Source organism: Cyphomyrmex costatus, unplaced genomic scaffold (assembly GCF_001594065.2).
Source record: "Cyphomyrmex costatus isolate MS0001 unplaced genomic scaffold, Ccosl1.0 scaffold135, whole genome shotgun sequence".
Taxonomy (NCBI): Eukaryota; Metazoa; Arthropoda; class Insecta; order Hymenoptera; family Formicidae; genus Cyphomyrmex; species Cyphomyrmex costatus.
Window position 1 is genome coordinate 965,543 of NW_017275337.1, and position 15,362 is coordinate 980,904.

Genomic DNA, 15,362 nt, shown 5'->3' on the forward strand with positions numbered 1-15,362 from the left:
AGAGAGAGAGAGAGAGAGAGAGAGAGAGAGAGAGAGAGAGAGAGAAAGCAAGATTTTTTTTATATCCTCTCGTTTGTTTCGAACTTAATTATTCAGAGATTCTTTGTTCATTAATGTTGAAATAATTTAATATCTCTCTACTATATATCCGATATTTTAAAAAAATTCAACAATTTTTTCTAAATGGTGTAGTCCTATTTTCTGTCAACTGCTACCTTTTGAATGTCCATTCAAAATACTGTAATAATTTCATATTACGCATACAAGTTTACTTTAAATCTTGATAAATCTACTTAAAAATAAACTTTAAAGATACTTTTTATTTTCGTGATAAACAGTTTCGCGATGTCTCGATCTGTTCCCTTCTGTTCCTCTCGCCAGTTTTTAGGATCCCCACTTTCTTCACGAGTATCCTCCGACCGATAACATCACACAATTAATGACGACCGGTGAATGATGTCAGTTTCGATGGAATAACAAGTGATAAGAATTTGCAGTGTGAGTTGAGTGAGAGTGAGATGGAATTAGAGCGATTTAAGAGGCTTGTTTATACCTTGCATCCGAAGGCGACGATTTTAAGGATGCACTCAATGAGGAAAAGGAGAGTGACGACCAAGTTCACGATGGTCAAGAAGTCCAATAAAACCAATGGCGCTTCGTGATACTACAAAATATACCCAACACACAGACGTAACACACAACCCAGACTCTAATATTCCTTTGTGCGCCCATATATATCTATACATATACGTATTCGTTCTTTTTTAATTAATCTCTGTATTCGATCGCTCTCTTCATTTATTTTTCTCATTTGAGTCGAACATTGTTATTAAATTAAAAATGAGATATTTTTCTTTTATTTTCAAGATATAAACGTTACACGCTTAATTGAAAAATATATTGACTCATTTTTGTCATTCTATTGTTATTTTAAAATTATGATTTTTATTTTTTAAACTTTTTTTAAAGATCCCATTTAGTTTATACTTTACCATAAAGTTTATACTTTAAATATAAAAATTTCAAAAATATATATAAAGTTTTGTAAATATAAATAATGATAAATTTTTCGATTATATACACAATTTTAATTGTTATCTTGTAAACTGTCTGCAAATAGTATTGTTTTAATATTGTATATATTTCATTGCATTATATCTACTCCATAAATAGCAAAAACACAAAGACTATATATCAAATGTACATCCAAATATTATAAATATACATTTTTTTCTAGTACATTATTCTGTTAAAAAATTGCTTTAATACAATTCATTATATAATGTTGTATAGAATTATTTTATACCAAATAATTAAATTTGTTTTATTTTCTTTTGTGAGAAGGCATCTCTTCTCTTTGTATCAAGTTACCAAGCAAATCTAACCAATCTCTGACAGGATGATTCTTCATCGTACATGTGATAGGTAAATCTCGATCAGTCTGTGTGTATATAGAATACGATGTTCAATTTTATGTGTGCCGAGTGTATGCATGTGTGAAACAGAAGTTAATGCTTTTCCCCACAACACAATGACATGCGTGCGGCGAACAGCAACGAGGAGCGCTTTCGCGACTTCTCGACTTTAGTTTCGTTATGCTCACCATAAATTATTGTCCTCATTGTCATTGTCATCATCATCATTGTCATCACCATTATCATCAACATCATCATTAGTGTTATCATCATATTTATCTTTAGTTGTTATTATAATCATCACTATTATTGTCATTCAACCCATAATCGCAGTCATAGTAATCATGATGTGTGCATGCGAGGATCAAAAACATATCAGACCGTGCAAGTGATTACATGCGGATACAGGCAAAACGGGCAAGGCATGCAAAGGATATCAAAAAGCAGCACTTCCTTTATGTACATTTCTCCTCGCCTTCACAGAAAGGATTTCTAATATGGAGAAAAAAAAAGTTCTTGACGTATACTTTATCTTATCTTAACCCTATACATTATGAAATTAGGGTTATTTTAAAATGAAATCAATAATTTGTATTCTACACCCTCGAATAAAATAAGGTCGACATTTTATCTTGAAATAAGTACAACACATATAAATTTAGAAATTTATATATTCTTACATTTAGAATAAGTCTATCCAGTTACATATGCGATGCTACAACATCAAAGCAGTGAAACTCTCGTGGGGTAGCGTCTTAGGTAAAAGGCAAAGAGACGCGGAACGAGAGTTCCCCAATTCGAGTTTCGACTGAGCTCAGTTTTTCGTAAAAATATAAATAAAATTCCTTCCGTAGGAATAAAATAAGTTTAAATGAAAAATATTGTATCGAACTTAAATTTTTCTATTAAGAAAATTAATGAGCTAAATCAAGAATACCTTATTCTTAGAATTTTTCATTTAAGATTAAAATATTCTACTCTGAAAAATAAATATAATTGGCTGTATGTCAATCTTATTTTATTCTAGATCTTGGAGTAATAACATTGAATATAGAAATATTTTCTGTGAGTGCGACTTTCGAAACTTTCTCTTAAATTAATTTGCTATTTGTTCCATTATTTTTATTATGAAAGTATTCCGAAAAATTAAACCGACGAGCAAAGAAAACAAAATACAAGAAAGATAGAAAAGTAAAAAAGATATAGAGAAAGAGAAAGAGAGAGAGAGAGAGAGAGAGAGAGAGAGAGAGAGAGAGAAGAAGAAGAAGAAGAAGAATAAGAAGAAAGAAATAGAGAAAAAAAAGCATGAAAAACATAATTGAAAATAATTCGATGTGAAATTTATTTATGTTCTCAATACGTCATGTTGGAATATTCATGAGTGCCACATGAAGGTGTGTGATATATGAATCTTTATGTCTGTGTATTTGTAAGTGTAACTGTTAATTTTCTATGTTAGTGTAGGTTAAATTATAAATTCTATAAGAGCGCATTTATATGAATACTAAGCCTTATTACACATCTTTTATCAGATACAAAACGTAAGTGTAAGAAAAATATTAAGAAATATCAAATTTTCGCGGACTCACTTGAACATTAAATATTACGATCAAATATTTGTGTATGCATGTGTATACGCGTGTATATGTGTGAACAATCGATGGATATTTTGCAAATATTCGATCGTAGTTTAAATTTTTTTAATTTCTTTTGTATAAACTCTGTGTAATTAGCTTATTGTAATAACGGGATAAAAAAACAAGTAAATTGATATTGTAAAAACACAAAAATTAACAGAAATAAAAAATACAATGCTAAATGTACAATTAATGATTTAATCCCATTATTACTTTGTTCAGTGTAATTATTATTAATGTAGGAAACCTGAGAAGATTTGCATTATCTTTGCTTGTAACACTATAAACATGTATAAGTAATAAATATATATTACATTTCTAATATTTTATTTTTTATATAAAATAAAATAATATAACTCTGATTCAATTAACTGTGTTTAATTCATATTAAATACAAAGTCAAAGTTCCACAGTAGCAGTCACAGTGAATTAAAAAAATATAAAATGTACTAAATGAATAAGTTTAAAAGTAGATGACTTGAAAGCTGATGAAAATATTGTGTTTTTCCATGAATTTTTAAGAAAAAAAATTCAAATTCGGAAGTAAAAATAAAAAAGATTGTATGGTATTTATAAATCTTAAATCTTCCCAAATTATCCTAAAGCTCGATCACGTGTACAGAGCTGAGCATTTTTTGCATACTAAAGTACTTGTAGACTTTATTGATACTATCTCAAGTACAGAATGAGTATGAGTAATTAAAAAAAAGTTTCTATCTAGATCTTGCAGCTAATCCTTGCACAGAGGAGCACGAAAAATACCATTCTAGTTCTATCGAGATACATATCTATATATTCGTACGAAGGTATATCGAGAAATGGAAACGCTACAACTACTCCGACAGCATCTAGCGCTTGTTCAGCCCTGCGCACAGAAAGTTCACTAAATAGTATATTCTATATACTTGTAGAAATATACACGCGTGAGATAGAGTATATATATATATATATATATACAATATATATATACGGATATCTCCGGAGTACCGAAAGTGTTCCGATAAGTCATATTGCTACATCGGTACTCACGAAGAGAACCACTTCTAATTATCTTCTAACAAGCGACACTTACCAGGCGACGTGAAAAGTAACTCTCTTGTGATATTCCACCACTTTTCAATGTTACTAAAAAAACTATTGCAGCAATTTTATCACTTTGAATCATTCAAAAATTGTTTTCTAATTTTTTCTGATATTTAATGATAAATTAACGTTACAAATATGTTTAACGCCAAATTATTTCAAGGTTTATTAATTATCTCGATAATACGTTAATTACTTTTGATAACAGCGAGGGATTTCTGGATTTCTTCAGGTTTCCAATTTTGAGGAACTATCACGAGGAGCCATCTTTCACTCGACTTAGCGAGAGTCTCGAATTATATCTCGCTTTACTTAGAATATATTGAGAATTCGATGAGAGAGAGATGTTTGGCGGTGTATGGAGCCTACCTTCACGCCGAATGCTGCGATCTTCAGTACGCACTCGACAGTGAACATCCCCGTGAAGCACATGTTCATGTACTTCAGCGTGTTCTTGTACGAATCGCTTTGCCGATGGAACTGCAATGCATATACTGACAAACACACAGCCGGGCAGACAGACATACGTACGTACGTACAAGCTTTAATCGCGCGTGACTCGCTTTTTCTCTTTGCTTTCTTTTAGCACAACCTTCTTCCTTCCTCTGACCCACCGTATGTGAAGAAGAAAGAAGTGGCTCTTTCATTTTTTCTTTTTTTTACAAAATTCTGTGCACCGATACATGAACATTCTATGCTGCACAATCGTTACATATCGTAAAACGGGATAACTGCACCAGCAAGATTAACTATTGCCTTAAAAACACAATTAAATATACTGTGCAAATATATTAAATTAATAACTTATTTATTAATTTCTCCTATTGATTAAAAGTCTCCAACGATGGTTAGTAAAATCAACTTACAATTAGTATTTAAAAGCTCGAATAATTTTATTTTAATAAGTAATCTTTTTACGCAAAATTAACCCTGCTGACGTATTATCACTCTTCATACTGTTTTATTCTCGCATACCGCTATAGAAATTATATCAAATACAGAATAATGTCAATGTTTTTCGAGGTAAGAATAAAAAAGTAACAAAATTTAAAATAAATCGCGTTATGTTCGAGAATAATTCATGGGTCATGTTATGTGTCAGCTTTTGGATATCACGAATTGGTACACAGTTTAGTCATACATACGTACGGCGTGTAAGATAAAGTGCGAGAGATATATGAAAGGTTACGTTTATGTAAAAGCGTAGTGAGATGTACACTAAAGTGGTTCAAATCATCCAAAATATTTTTTTTTAGCTACCTTATTAATACCACTTATTTCTTGTTGTTAAAAATAGTCACTCTGTTACTTAGTCAAATTTAAAAAAATATGCAAAGATCGCGCAAATAGCGTTTATAATGAAAATTTTTATTTTTCAGTTTTTTATTTTTTTCTAAAAAGAATACTTTTGTGTACACTTTTTGCAAGTTTCAATAACATAAAATTGTCTCAGGAACTTACTGTTATTTTTAAATTTTTTCGAAATAAAATAAAAAAGTTATTGTATGTCTGTATACACGGTTGAAAGTGTCATTTATTATATATCTTCAAATTGAGTGAGCTGTACATATTTTTCTGATACTCAGAAAGTATGTGTTTGATTGCTTACTCGATGAAAATATTATTTATTGTGTAACATTCTTTTCAGAAAAAAAATAAAAGACTGAAAGACATTAACTTTTATTACAAATACGACTTGCACGACCTCTACATATTTTTAAAAAATTTGAAAAAATAACAGTGACTATTTTTAATCATAAAGAATAAGTAGTTCCAATAAGGTAACCGCAAAAGGATATTTTGGATTTTTTTAATCGTCCTAATATACACCTATATATATTCGTAGAATGTAGGGAGGGAGACATTTTCTTAACGTCGTCGAAACTTATACGTGTACACTGTACGAGCCTAATCGGTATGCGTGTATATTAAATGAAACGTTTGTCTCTTACATTCCTGCGATATCAATTCGTCTTTCGACGAGTGTAGTGCGTATGCTAATTATGTATGTGGTTAACCAATACCGTTATTTGCACTTATTCGCATTGTATATGTATCTCTTTAATTAAACTATTAACAGTGCTATGAAAGATATGAGGTGTTTACTGAGATAACTGATGATCAACTAATTTTTTGGATCAATGGATTGTATATTAGGAGTTTTCTAAATGGTGGATTTTGTGGGTCCAATGACAAGAAAAAAAAATCGTTTAGTGTTTTATATCACAAAAAATTGTAAGATCAAATTTTTTTGTATTATATGTTTTAAAAATTACGGTGCGAAGAAAGTGTGTGTGTGTGTACGTGGATCAAGATATTTTCAACTATGTTGTGAAAAATTATTTGTAGCAAACATATTTCACAATCTTACATAATTTTAAGATATATAATTTTATTCCTTAGATTTTCTTCTCCAAATGAAAAGAAACCGTTCAATTACGTTAATCTTAAACAAAGATATATTAATTTAAAATATACTAGATACTCGAATACCAGTTAAGGAATTTCGAAGCAAATATCGATCATGATTAAATATACACAAATATAATTAATACATTTGATTTATACTTGTGAAATAAGAGTAAAATATAATTGTAAGCTAAAATTAAAACATGAATTTAATATTAATGTAAGCGTTAAGTGAAATTTAAGTTTATCATTAAGGCTCGATTGTGTGTGCATTAACATTACTTTAAGCGAGGCTCAAAATTCTCACTTTCTCTCTTTAAAACCGAAAGAGCGGATGAGATAAAGAGAATTTTAAACCTCACACAACACTATATAGGCCAAAAGCCGTAATCACACTACAAGTTGCCAGTTACGATTGCAGGTTGTTGATTCTATTTTAGCCAATCAACGAATGCGGGTTAGCTACAATGTGATTTTGGCGAAAATAGAACCAGCAAACTTGTAATCGGGAACCTATAGATTACAACTTAAATTAATTGTAAAGAAATAAATCCTCTTTCTGTCATTGTTCCCCAGAGTGTTGTGGACCGTAGGTTAATTGGGCATATACGAATCAGTGTCTGAAGAAATTAGTCGCAAAATCGATAAAGATTGACAAAACAGAAAGAAAGAGAGAGAAACAGTAAGAAATGATCGAAGAAAACGTAAAAAACAATCGAACAAAGACACTTAAAGTGAATGGATTTCCGGAACAAAAAGAGTGCAGTTCAATTAACGAAGGGATCGTTAGGAATTACGAAACTTCACTTTTCAAAGTGCTTATACTCCTGCAATCTTTCTTTTCTGTGTGAGGAAAAAGGAAAGGGTGAAACGTGCGAACGTCCCGTGCAGTGTGTTTCTTGTCACTGTAAAACACATTCAGCAGATATATCTAATGTTGTTGCTATTTCGTTGTTTTTAGTTTGATCAATCTGCTTTGACGACAGCCAGCATGCGACACGCAATTTTGCACATGTGTGAGAAGTGCGAGTGGATACTCTATATGTGTGTATATGTATATACATATATACACACACATACACATACATCGTATTAACCACCGATGTGTCAAACGAGAAGACAATCAATTATAATCCAAATACTGAGCTGGTTAATTCGCATTACATTATATTTTATATAATAATAAGTAAATATACTATTAATTATTATTTTGAGACAGATTAAAATGATAAATTTTATGACTTTAAAGTAAAACATCACATTTAGAAATAAAACAAATTCCTTTTAACTATAAACTATATAAAACATTATTAATTATTTTTATTAATTATTTCAGTCGCGAGAGACAACATATTTTTACATAAAACATGAATCATATGTACATAATCCTATTTTTATTAATTTAATAATACTTTTTCTTTTACGAATTTTTTTTTAGAAAAATTTTGAAAATAAGCAAAACATCTTTATAATACAAGAACAAAATATTATTGGCTTCTCGTTGTGTGCTGAACAATGTGAACACATGGTGTTTTATTTGGTATGTGCTCTCAGGTGCAGCGCGTGTGCAAGTAATCTGAACACAATACGTTTTTTTCAGGCAAACAAGTCCGACCATAAATGATATTGTGTAATCAGGCGTTGCGTATGGATTGGAATTAACCTAATATGTATGTGTGTATGAATGTTTCTAATTCGGTGATTCTAATTTCAGGCTCAGATAATCTTGTTTAAGAGAAACAGAAAAATAAGGATAGATATTCATCTCGTGCGTTCAACTATACAAGTCATAGAAATTGGAAAGCAAATAAAAAAAACTCACAATAGAATACAGGATTCGGCTCAAAACTGAAAGCGTGCACGAATCTAATTAATATACAGTGAATTAATAGAATTTGTGGAAGTGGATCAAATTAAAGAAAACTCTCAAAACAGGTAGCGTAGTTTGTAACAATATATTAGTTATTAACAGACAACTAATAAAGTAGATAATAAAATTCAAGAAACAAATTTTTGATTTATAATTAATTTGATTTAACATTCAAATCTATTCAACTATTGCTATTAATCAAATGTAATAAACAATATAAATAAAATAATATAAAAATTATTTTATAACTATTAATAAAGCCTTCAATTGCATACAAAAATAATACAATCTAATTAACATTTTGTGGTGCAATATTGTATATAGTGTATACAATTTTGAATTAATTTCTAAATCATTGAGGCACTGACAGTGATTTCATAACGATGCGAATAAGGATTTTGTTAATTTTATTTCAATATACTAATTTTTCCTTTAATCTGGCGTTATTATATTATAATGATTATTTTCGATTTCTACGAAGAAAAATACATAAGAAAATATATAAATAAAACGATCCCCAAGTGGTCGGAAAACCCTCGAAAATTTCTACCCTCCTTTAATTACTCGATCTTAAGTATATAAAAACGTTAAGTTAATTTACTATTTTAGCTATATATTAAATTTAATTTAAATTGAAAGAAAAATTTAATTAAATTTTCCGAGAAAACCACTAAAAAGAAAGAATCAGATAGCTTATGGGCAGGGGTTAAAAGTGCTTCAAAATAACACGTGGATTCTCACGTGCAGGGTTTGTAGACGCCAAAAAGCGCAATCTTTTGGCATCTTAATTTCCTAAGTCAATTGTATCAAGCTAGGACGGGTTGAGATGCAACGCTTTATCCCGTTACCAGTTAAAACATGGTATTAGCAAGGTGAATGTATGAGTCGAACGCACGTTGTGTTGGTGTCTATACATGATATAGGGATTACAATTAATATAGTACACGAAAACGTGTTCCCTTTTTACACGCTCCCGAATAAGTCTACTTCAAAGACGAGGACGCAGCGGCAATCATGCAGTTGGAATGAAGGATCAAACAGAAATCGATTCTGAGAGGTAAAGAAAAAAATAAATATAAGAATATACGACGAATTTAAAGCAAAATAATAGAATAAAAAGAAAACTTCATTTTATTAATCTTCAAGATATTTAAAGGAATAAATATTGTAAGTAAATAAAATCTATGTTGTAAAAGAACTGCTGTACATAAAAATTAAAACGTAAAATTTAAAATATAAAAATTACACAATGTACAATATTATTTAAAAAGTTATTTACTAATTTCTTTAAATACACTGTAATTCCTATGTAATATTGAAATATTAGAATAACTGCAATTATTTAATTTATTTTAATAATAAGTAATCAGAATCTGTAAAAAATTATTTAATATTTTGGATATCAAGGAATCGTTAATTTATATTTGTAAAATTAATTTATTAAGTATTATGTTATAAGATCTTAATTATAAATACGTGAAATAACAATTAAACTCTAAGTTCATTGCATAATAATTATTGCTGAAAGATATAGTACTGTATATAAGTCTTTTGTTAAATTATTAAAAATATAAAATATATTTTTAGAATATTAGAATTAAAAAACAAAGTAGAAGCAAAACAAACATTATATTATTCGGGAGGAAGATATTTTGCTGAAAGAGTTTCAGGAAACGATGAAGTTCGACATAGCTGTGTACACGTATTGATAAAATACAAGGGTGATACAGTTATACAGAGAAAACGATCAGAAAAGGTCAGCAGGCAAGAACAACAATGTCCTCGTAAGTACATAACATGATATATAGATATGATACAGTCTTTCGATATTACGTGCTCTGCTTGGACGCGACATATTCTCGTTTATGATCTCGCGTATCTTTGTTATGTTAACAAAAGACGAAACTGTTTGTCGATTGGTTAAAATTGCCGACAGACCTAACGGGTCTTATGTTAAGAGAATGTGCGGGAGAATATTAAATTAGAAACGATAAGTATCGCAGGACGCAAAGATAAACGAGCGATACATCGCAATACCAGAATTGAGGCATAAGCTCATTCTTAAGTAAAAAAATATATCAAATGAATTATTTTTTTAAAATATATTAATTCTTAAATAACAAACTCCTGTATAAATAAAAAATTAACTTGGAAAGAAAAGGGCACTAGTTAAGCATAGATAACTTCAAAAAATTATTAAATAAATAAGCTTACATGTTTCGACCCATTTTTTCAACCTTCTTTATTTCTTTCCTTTCTTCCGTTATTATGCATTTGATTGTACTCCCTAGGATGAAATTGTCTTTTGAATCTATTTCTCGGTTGTGAGTGAGCTCATTATGATTAAACATCTTTTTATCTTTGTTATTTTTTAAATTATAATTTATTTATGAAAATTGTATTGTCTCTGAAGAAGGCTAAAAAATGAGTCGAAACATGTAAGCTTATTTATTTAATAATTTTTTATAATAGATAGATTTGCTAGATATATATCGGCGTTGCGTGAAGTTATCTATACGCTTAACTCCTAGTGCCCTTTTCTTTCCAAGTTAATTTTTGAATTATTTTTTTCTTAAAGATGTATTAGACGTATTTTTTAACAAAATAAAATTGTGAAAAAATTACAGATTTTTCTATATTCTATTTGAAAATAATACAAAAATTTTGGCGATTTAGAATCTAAATAAAAAGTTATTTTAATAAGAAGAAAACATGTTTTTAACAAATTAAGTTAAAAATTTAGAAAATTTTCACTTAATCTATAAAGCTGTAATGTTAAATGTAAATCAGTATATTTACTTTTTTTAATATATAGAAAGTATAATACAAATTTCTAATTTTTTAGATACTTTACAGAGATTATCTCTAATACATCTAACAATAAGTAATATGCCTTAACATCTAATAAAAATATTTTTATACTATGACCGAAGAATATTTTGTCGTGATTTCAAATAAAGAAAATAATGAATGTTATTTTCTTTTATAAATAAATGCATTTTGAAAAAAAAAAAATAATTTATTAGAATAAAAATTAAAGATTTTGACGAATCTATGGCTCGTAGCCCTGTTCTCTTATTAGTTTTATAATAATAATAATTTGCACTTATGCCTCATTTGATTTGGAATCGTGATATAAAAAATCAAAAACAAAACTGACCACTAAGTTTATAAAAATCCTTTTGAGCTGCTTTTATTATGCTCGAAAAAATTTTTATTAATGTTAATACGCTTAAGTTTTGTTTTCGATTACTTTCATAAAAAATTTCGTATTCTAAAACACTTTCTTTTTTCGTTATTCGCGTTTCCTGTAAAGCTAATCAGGGAAAAAAACTGATAATTTGATTAATGAATCTCTTTAAAGAAATTGCAATGCAACACAAGAGAGAGATCATGACACTTACCTTCATCATAAGCAATAATGTGTTTAATACGATGAGTATCATGATAAAATATTCGAATGGCGTAGATACGACTATCCTCCAGATTTTGTACTTAATGCTATTCCGCTCCTTCGGCATATACCTCTCGAGCGGACGAGCTTGTATTGTAAAATCTATACATGATTTCTGAAAGAGTAATACGGAATTATCAATGCATTAATATCTGTGCTAAAAAATATCATGTATCACATAAATATATTGTCTAAAATGACATGTAAAAAATTAAGACATAAAGAGCCAACATAAATTTGTATATTTAAAAGAATCTATTTATACATATATTTAAATAAATTATAGAATTATTATATGTATATGTATATAAATTAAATTTTATATATATATATATATATATTTCCTTTTTCTGAAGACAACTAATAACAGGTAACATGAAACATTACCTGATTCTTATCGATTTCACCGTCCTGCAGTTCAGCTTCTCCCTGCTCCTGGAATGTAATGATAATCAAGGCCACGAAGATGTTGACGAAGAAGAATGGAAAGACGATGAAATAGACGATGTAGAAAATGGACATTTCAATACGATAATTCTGGATAGGACCCTTGTCCTCGTATGTGGCAGCCATCGAGTTTTGCAAAATCTGCGGCCAACCTTCACCGGTCTGGACAGCGAATAACGTTAGCATGGCCACCATCACGTTGTCGTAGTGAAAGGACTGAGATTGCCACTTCCGTGGCTTGAGCTCCGGTTGCAACTTGCCCTCCTCGAAAACGAAGAAGTGTCCACTATCGCGAAAACAAAATTAGTCTCCATTTCTATACTGACGCCACTTATAAAAATATAATTCGAGAATAAGAATGAAACGAAGAACTTTTTTTAGTTTCAGCTTCATTTGCCCTTTTAAAGATATGTATATTTATTCGCTTACTTTTCAAAATCAAATGTTCTAGCTTCGATTATTATTAAATGCATCAATATATTTATGTGTATTCTCTCCAAAATGCTTCTGATGTCGATAAGTAAAAACAACAAGGTTGAATAATATACTCAAATTATATACTTACTTGCAATCCTCTTGCGTATACTTGCTGTCGTCGGTACAGTGGAAGAATTTACCGTTGAACAACTGCACCGCAATTACAGCGAATATGAATTGAAATAATATGTACACTATGAGAATGTTAATGACATTCTTGAGACTATTCACCACGCAGTCAAACACCGCCTTGAGCTTCGGCACGCGCTTTATTGTCTTAAGCGGCCTGAGTACTCGCAGCACTCGTAGTGACTTGATGGTCGAGAGGTTCTGGCTGGCCGTAGAAGAGCTACCGAGTATATCAAAGGCGATCGACACCATAGCACATATCACTACGACTGCGTCCATAATGTTCCAGAACTCGCGCAGGTACGAACCCGGGTGCAGTATGATACCAAGATCAATGATTTTTAGCACCATTTCGATAGTAAAGACGCCGGTAAACGCGTAATCGAAATAATTGAGGATCTGGTTTCTTGACGCTTTCTCTGAAACAGGATCCTCAGCAGCCAGCGCGATACTCGACAACGATATCACCACCATTATGAAGAAGTCGAAGTATCGAAGGTTCACGATCCAATGGGCACCCCTTCTTATACTATAAACAGAAAGTTATTCCATTATTTCGACGAAAGTAACAATCTCGTTCTTGAAATAAAAAAATAATGCATACAATACAATATTAAAATATAGGAGAAAATATCGAAATGATTAATAGACAATTAATACGATCGTTAATAAAAGCAGGTGTCTGCTGCGCTTTTTAATTTATGTGTATCATCTGATTTTATCTAATAATATTATGATTTATTATGGTATTCAATATTTTTGGAAAAGAATTCCGAGCGATCAGATTATTATCAACACTTACGGATTCGTAGGGGACAGTATAAACATGGAGGAGTATGGCAGCATTGGTTTTGGTCCCGTGTCGTCGTCTTCATCCTGCCTCCTCTCTTCGGACGTCTGGGTTTCAATTCTTCCGTCTCTGCTGGAAAAGATGAGACGTCGTTCTCCACTTTGTGGCTCTCCGTCAATATTGCGTTTTACATTTTTTAATCTATATTATGTATAATTATCAATTTTTCATTAAATAATTATAAATAATTAATAATGACTATTAACTTTATCTTATTATGCATAATTAATAATCACTTTGTTCACATAGTCTTGCAATTAAGATTTACATAAAGTCACAATATTTATGTAAGTATCAAAGATTTTATAAAATTTTCTATTCTACCTTACTCAAAAGTCATAAATATTATTTGCTACCAATACAAAACGTCAAGAAAAGACAAGAATTTTTACAAATGTAGCAAAAAGAGAATAAGACTTACAAATTCTGCGTTGGACTAGGAGGGCAGATTTCCACCCTCGGTGCGTCCCCACGTCTCTGCAACGACTCGATCTCCTTCTCGAGCTCTTGCATCTGTTTCTCCTTATCCTCCTCCTGCTGCTCCTCCTCGGCGGCGCTTAGTTCTTGCGCGTTCGCGAGATTGTCGACGGCGATAGCCAAGAAGACATTCAGCAGGGTGTAGTTGCCGAAGAGCACCAGCACGATGAAGTAGAGCGAATGGGCCATGCCCTGCGACTCGATACCCTTGTACATCACTTCGTTCCAGTCTTCTCCAGTCAGGATCTGTATCATAATCATTATCAATTATTACATCAATCGAATATTTTTTAGTTCAAGAAAAAACCATCTAATTTTCATTTACTGAATAATACATATTTATTATTAGATACCCAATTTCCACTGTATTTAAAATATGCATACACAAACTATACTTTTATCATGTATCTATTTAATGTTTATTTGTATCATAAAGTATACGAATTGTATGAAACTATAAAACGGATACTTTTCTCGCTATATATTTTAGACACTTGGAACAACTAAAGCATATATGATGCAATAAAATTATATTTATTAAACGAGAATAACTAATTTAGAAAATTTTAGTAAATAAAGACCAATTATATCTTATGATATTTTCATATTTAAGATCAGAATTGAATATTCATATATTAGAATCGTAATAATGATCGATTGTACTCACTTGGAAGACAGTGAGTAGTGCGATGGGAAAGGTGTTGAAGTTTGTGGGCGGCGTGCCATCGTCAAAGTTGAATTGGCCACCGAATAGCTGCATACCGAGCAGCGCGAATATGAGGATGAAGAGGAAGAGCAGGAAGAGAAGGGAAACGATGCTGCGCATCGAACTTAGCAGCGATATCACGAGGTTTCTCAGGCTCTTCCAGTATTTGGTGACCTTAAAAATTCTCAGGAGTCTAAGGGCACGTAGGACGGAGAGGCCAAAAGAGCCAGACTTCAACTTGGACCAGATCACCTCGAAGATCGAGGCCGAGATGACGATGCAGTCGAAGCGATTGAAGCTCGATTCGAAGTATGTGCGAGGACCGAGCGCGTAGACTTTTATGAACATCTCCATCATGAAAAGGCCCAAGAACACATACTCTGCGTAGTCTGTGAATAACAAAACATT

General features: G+C 30.8%; 1 protein-coding gene across 1 annotated transcript in view; it reads right to left on the bottom strand.

Annotated features, from left to right (window-relative positions):
• The window catches only part of cac (calcium voltage-gated channel subunit cacophony), a 56,178-nt gene that overhangs the window by 25,332 nt on the left and 15,484 nt on the right, over positions 1 to 15,362 (bottom strand). The window contains exons 11-17 of the mRNA XM_018551229.1: positions 14,916 to 15,343; positions 14,228 to 14,494; positions 13,724 to 13,878; positions 12,881 to 13,450; positions 12,256 to 12,601; positions 11,819 to 11,983; positions 4,505 to 4,615 (exon numbers count right to left, since the gene is read on the bottom strand). Of these exons, the coding sequence (XP_018406731.1) occupies positions 4,505 to 4,615; positions 11,819 to 11,983; positions 12,256 to 12,601; positions 12,881 to 13,450; positions 13,724 to 13,878; positions 14,228 to 14,494; positions 14,916 to 15,343 (2,042 nt within the window). The remainder of the gene's footprint in view (positions 1 to 4,504; positions 4,616 to 11,818; positions 11,984 to 12,255; positions 12,602 to 12,880; positions 13,451 to 13,723; positions 13,879 to 14,227; positions 14,495 to 14,915; positions 15,344 to 15,362) is intronic.